Raw genomic sequence first — 6,000 nt, forward strand, 5'->3', positions numbered from 1 at the left:
GCCCCAGCCTCAGGGGTCTGACCTTGAAGGTGGGGGGTGCCTTGGAGCCAGTGTCGGAAGAACGGCGGTTCTGGCTGGGACTGGGCTTCATGGTGGGGGTTCCGGGCCAGGTCTCCCCAGGCTCTGGGAACTCCTCTGGGGGGCTCAGGTACTCCTCGTCGGAGGTGATGGGGCTGCTAAAAGGGGATGTAGACCCACCTGGAGACAGACAGAGACAGCTGCCATGGAGGAAGATGAGCAGAGAGCCTGGGAGAGCTGGCTGGAATGTCACCCAGAGCCCAGGAGTTGGGGCAGGTCCCCACAGGCCAGCCCTGCCCTGACTTCACCCCCAGGCTCCTGCGATGCCACCCAGCTGTTTTCTCTCCCTGAGCCCCTGGAACCTTCTCTGTCACTGGCTCTGCCAACACGACCCTGCCGATCCTCCCACGAGGGGACACCATAGGGAAAGGCCTGGGGCAAGGGGTTCGTGCAGCAGAGTGGCTGCTCCTGGGCCTGGCGAGAAAATTCCACTGGAGCAAGGAACCCACATTCCTGACATGGACTAGGGGCCTAGACCACCAACTGCGGGCTCCAAAAGCAGAGGATGCATGTCTGTGGAACCCTGGAGCAGCATGGCTAGAAAGCCCATTTCTAGGCCAGCTGGGCCTGGTGCAGAGGAACACACACCACAGACAAGTCACATCCTGACCTCAGTCCAGGGCCAATGAGGCGGCACCGTCTAGCCTGCCCCTCCCCCTTTCCCTTTCCCTTCTCAGCTTCCTGCTGCGGAAACCCCAGGGGCACCTGTTTGGCCACAGCCCTACAGCCTGCACCCCCAAATGCTCGAGGGAAAGGAAAGCAGAGCTGGAGTCATGCACAGAAAAGTACAGCTCGGCCTGGGGAGGAGGAGGGGGGCACCAGAGTCAGCCTTAGGGGAGGGGTGTCCCCAGGGCCCTGACGCCCTCCCCTGCAACTGGCCAGGGGCCCAGTCTAGCTGAGCTGGCTCCTATCCGACTGCCAAATACAGACATGAAACTGCCACAGTCCCCTGGCTTCTCCCCCCCCAGGTCCCCCCCAACCCCAAGACCCCGGCAGGGCTATACCCCAACTCACCCTGAGGCTCTGCACACGGACCCCAGCCTGCGCCTGTCCTGAACGCTCTGCCCTGGCACCAGACCCTCCTGCTGCCTGCCCACTACCCACCCCAGTGTGTCTCCCCAGGGAGCAGGAGCCGGGCCTGTCCAGCCTGCCTAGTCCCACTCACTCGGCTGACCCAGCTTAGGCCCTGCACGGAGAAGGCCCTGGGGGAGGGGAAGATGCCTGAGGAGGGGAAGGAGGAGGTTGGATGGCAGGCAGGCAGGCAGGCAGCTGGCTGGGAAGGTGGTGCCTGCCGAGACCACAGGCAGCCTGGGCCCTGGCGTGGAGGGGGAGGAGAGGGGAGAGGGGAGGGCGGAGTGTGGCTGTCTGGATTTAGCCACCCTGCTCACTCCCAAGCCACCCACGGGATCTGTCTTTTCTCTCCTTACAGCTCCGGAACCTGACAAGAGCAAAGACCCCTCTGAGGCACCTTGACTCAAGATGTGGGGCCTCTGTCCCCTAGCAAGACAGGGAGGGGTGGCACTGCACTGTGCCACGCGGGATGTGTGCCCTGACCCACTCGTTCCGACATGTCTGCCAAAGGAGGTGCCTGTGGCAACTGTTCCCTGGGTTGTCCCTTGCTCTGACTAAATCACCAAGATCCCTGACCTGAGAATGTGCTAAGGAGCCTCAAATACTACAGAACTAGGCCGTACCTGTTTTCTTTGGCCCCGAAAATCAGAGGACTGTCAAGACCTTTGCCCTCCTTCCCAGAGGTGGGGGAAGAACCTGAGGGGGCCCAGAATCTCGCCTCTGCCCCTCATCCCAGCCATGGAAGATCTGGCCAGGAGCCACCCCAGGGCACTTAGCCCACATGCAGCCTCCTACCATTCTGCCAGGGAACCTGTTGGCAACTTGCCTGTCACTCATCAACCCTGCTAGGGAGGATAGCAGGGGCTGCCTCCCCCAAATGGCCCCTTATCATGAGCACCCATTTGCATCTGGGTTGGGGAAGCATGAGGTCAGCATGGGGGACTGGGAACCAGTGTGAAGGGGCGGTACTTCACACAGGGGAAGGGGCTTGGACACAGAGCGCGAGAGAGGGGGGCTGTTGAGCAGGGGTCACGTGTCCTTCTCCCTCTTCCTATCACCTCACCCCTGCCCGGGGTCACATTCCTAAGCCATGACCTGTGTTTCCTAGCATGGCCAGTGAGGAAGGAGGGCTGGGGGCCGGGCAGAGGAGGGGCCCACAACACAGTTCAGGCTAGCTGTCTTGAGGTAGGGTTGGGGAGGGAAGGCAGAATGGTATTTGGTGCTTAAGGCCGCTGAAGCTGAGATCACAGGCGTGGCCCTGCAGGCGGGCAATCCTATCCCTCCGTGGAGCCTGGAGTCCTGCTCCAGGTCACCTCCAGGCTGGACCGTGCTGAGGAGGCTCAGGGGCCCAGAGAGGAGAGCAAAGCTGAAGGCCCGATCGCCAAGGCTCGAAGAGAGGCGCCTGGTGGTGGCCAGGGGAACAGTATGCTGGAGGGCACCCAGCCACCGAGTGCGCCGCACCCCCGCCTTGGAAAGAGACACTGTCAGAGCAGCCCAGGCCTCTTCCAGACAAGGCAGTAGTCCCTGCCCCTCCATACCTCCAAAAGTGAGTGATCAAGGAGGCTGATGGAGGAGGACTCCTGAGACTCCACACCAGAATCTGGTGCCACCTAGTTTTCCCTGGCCCCACTGCCAAAACCAACTTTGGAACCAGTCCCTGACATTCCAGCCCTGCTCCACCCACAAGGCCAACTCTCCCTGTGGGAAGCACAATTACACCAGCCAGGAAAGAGGGAGCAGCCGCCCCCCCCAAACCTAAGAGGCACATACACTCACTGGCCCTGAACAACCCGCTGCGGAAGTACCGCCCCTTCACGCTGGCTCCCAGTGCTCGTGTCTGCCCTTTCAACATCACTCTCAGGTCAGACTCATTTGATGAAAATGCTGGCGTTAGGAAGCACACAGGGAACTCTCTCTCCTCAGACCAGCATATCCGCCGGCCCCAACTGTTCCAATGTCCCCTGATGTGTTCTCGCATCAGAGCTGCAGCCACCACTGTGACTATCTAGTACATAAAAGGTGTCACACATGGCCCTTTGCATCAGGGCTTCTCAGAATGATACTTGACCTGCTCACATCAGGACCACCTCGGGCTTATTTAAAATATAGATTTCTCAACCTTACTCCAGCCTGCGAATTCGATTTTCTAAAATGTCAGGAAACTGCTTTTTTTTTTTTTTGAGACGGAGTCTCACTCTGTCACTAGGCTAGAGTGCAGTAGCGTGACCTTGGCTCACTGCAGCCTCCACTTCCTGGGTTCAAGCAATTCTCCTGCCTTAGCCTCCCAAGTAGCTGGGATTACAGGCACCCACCACCACACCTGGCTCATTTTTGTATTTTTAGGTTCAACATGTTGGCCAGGATGATCTCGATCTCTTGATCTCGTGATCCACCTGCTTCAGCCTCCCAAAGTGCTGGGATTACAGGCGTGAGCCACCGTGCCCAGCCCAGGAAACTGCATTTTTAAAAAGCACCCCAGGTGACGCCTGTGCACATGAAAGCTTAGGAACCACTGCTGACTTTCTGGGAGGAGGATAGCCCTAAGAGGTGGTTTCACTGAGCCCCACTTCACCAGGCCATTAAACCTCAGGGCCAGGCTTTGAACCTAGGAGGTTTGACTCCACAGCCCGTGTGCTTCCCACGGCACGATCTGACCTCCCATCTTGGGCACGATCTCTAACTCTATGGCAGTGGTTCTCAAAGTTTTCTGTGCATCAGAATCACCTGGAAGGCTCCTTAGACCATAGCATGCTGGGCTCCACCCATGGAATTCCTGATTAAATAAGTCGGCGCTGGGGCCAATAATCTGCATTTCTTAGGAGTGTAAAAGGCTTATTGTAAAAAAAAAAAAAAAAAAAGAATCTGCATTTCTAACACATTTTCAAGCGATGCTGCTGCTGGTCTGGGGGCCACACTCTGAGGACTACCGCTCCCCCGTCTCTCTCCCAAGCTCCCTTCAAGCAGAGCCTTCTGACCCTTGCGGCTGGGCATCATGCCTAGCCTCACCACTGTGTCTCACCCAGGTTCTTCAAGGTCTTGAAAAGTCATGGGGGTCTCTGCCTACCCACTGCCACCTCACACACAGCCCCGCAGTCCACACAGCCCCTAACTGTCCAAAACGGCCCCCAGGCACAGCTGCCAGTGCTAAGGAGTGGCGAAGACATGGTCCTGTCCTCAGGCGCCTTCTGGGTGGTGCGGAAGACAAGCCAGATACACAAGCAGCTTTAAGAGCAAGCAGGAAGTAGAAGGTGGCAAGAGAGCAACAGATAAGGGGTGTGGGAGTACAGAAGGCGGGAGATGACTTTTGGCCCCGGGTGAGCGAGGGAACTGCAGGAAGAGGCGGTATTGGAATTGGGGTTTGCATGGAAAAGGGAGAGGTATTCCAGGCAGAAGAAAGTGCACACAGAAAAGTTTGAAGCAAAAGGCACATGTGCAGAGGACCGTAGCTCAACCGTCCGCCCATAAAACCAGGTCAAGGAGTAAGGAGTGGGGCACCCCAGTGTTCGAGCAGAGGCCTCCCACTGCCACCTGAGGGCCCGTCTCAAGCCTCTGGCTCCTTTTGCTCTATGGGTGCAGATGGCAGAGGCCACCTGAAGGTGTGCAGCCTTTACTTCAACGGCAAAGGGGACTCCTCACAATTTTTGTTTGTTTGTTTTTGTTTTACTGAGACGGAGTTTCACTCTTGTTGCCCAGGCTGGAGTGCAATGGCACGATCTCGGCTCACCGCAACCTCCGCCTCCCGGGTTCAAGTGCTTCTCTTGCCTCGGTCTCCTGAGTGGGTGGAATTACAGGCATGTGCCACCATGCCCAGCTAATTTTTTGTATTTTAGTAGAGACGGGGTTTCACCATGTTGCCAGGATGGCCTCGAACTCCTGACCTCGTGATCCACCCTCCTCGGCCTCCCAAAGTGCCATGATTACAGGCATGAGGCACTGCGCCTGGCTTATTTTTGTTTTTGTTTTGAGACAGTCTCACTGTGTCGTCCAGGCTGGAGAGCAGTGGTGCAATCTCGGCTCACTGCAACCTCCACCTCCCAAGTTCAAGTGATTCTCCTGCCTCAGCCTTCCTATCTCAGTAGCTGGGATTGCAGGCACCCATCACCATGCCTGGCTAATTTTTGTCTTTTTAGAAGAGACGGGGTTTCACCCTGTTTGTCAGGCTGGTCTCGAACTCCAGGCCTCAAGTGATCTACCCGCCTTGGCCTCCCAAAGTGCTGGGATTACAGGTGTGAGCCATCGCACCTGGCCCATAAACGGCTTCCGTCTCCTTACGATTCTTGAGGAAGGGACTGACATGCTGCAGGTTAGCCAGCATTCATCTGCGGCTTGGCCCTTCCCAGCTGGCCCTCCGCATGCACTATTTCAACAGGTCCTCCACAGGCATTTCTTGAAATGTCTGCTATGGTAACCCCACTGTGGAAAAGTCAGGGAAAAGGAGGGCATGTCTGGCCAGGAGGTGGGCATTTCCACAGGGCGCTGACATGAATGTTTCCTCTTGGACTGAAAATGTCTCAGGTTTGGTTCAAAATGCACACGCTGTCAGAGAGCATTTCACGTGATCAGCTTGATCTAGCCCCAGGAGTGATTATTTTGTTTGTTTGTTTGTTTGTTTTTGAGATGGAGTCTCATTCTGTCACCCAGGCTGGAGTGCAATGGCATGATTTTGGCTCACTGCAACCTCTGCCTCCCAGGTTCAAGCCATTCTGCTGGCTCAGCCTCCTGAGTAGCTGGGATTACAGGAGCGCGCCACCATGCCCGGCTCATTTTTGTATTTTTAGTAGAGACAGGGTTTCATTATGGTCAGGCTGGTCTCAAACTCCTGACCTTGTGATCTGCCTGCCTTGGCCTCCC

At 56.9% G+C, this 6,000-nt stretch overlaps 1 protein-coding gene across 1 annotated transcript in view; it reads right to left on the reverse strand.

Moving 5' to 3' along the window:
* The window catches only part of SPEG (striated muscle enriched protein kinase), a 60,224-nt gene that overhangs the window by 31,620 nt on the left and 22,604 nt on the right, over positions 1-6,000 (reverse strand). Inside the window, 1 exon segment of the mRNA XM_032278081.1 lies at positions 23-198. Within this exon segment, the coding sequence (XP_032133972.1) occupies positions 23-198 (176 nt within the window).

Source organism: Sapajus apella, unplaced genomic scaffold (genome assembly GCF_009761245.1).
Source record: "Sapajus apella isolate SASKATOON/1434 unplaced genomic scaffold, GSC_monkey_1.0 scaffold10, whole genome shotgun sequence".
Classification (NCBI taxonomy): domain Eukaryota; kingdom Metazoa; phylum Chordata; class Mammalia; order Primates; family Cebidae; genus Sapajus; species Sapajus apella.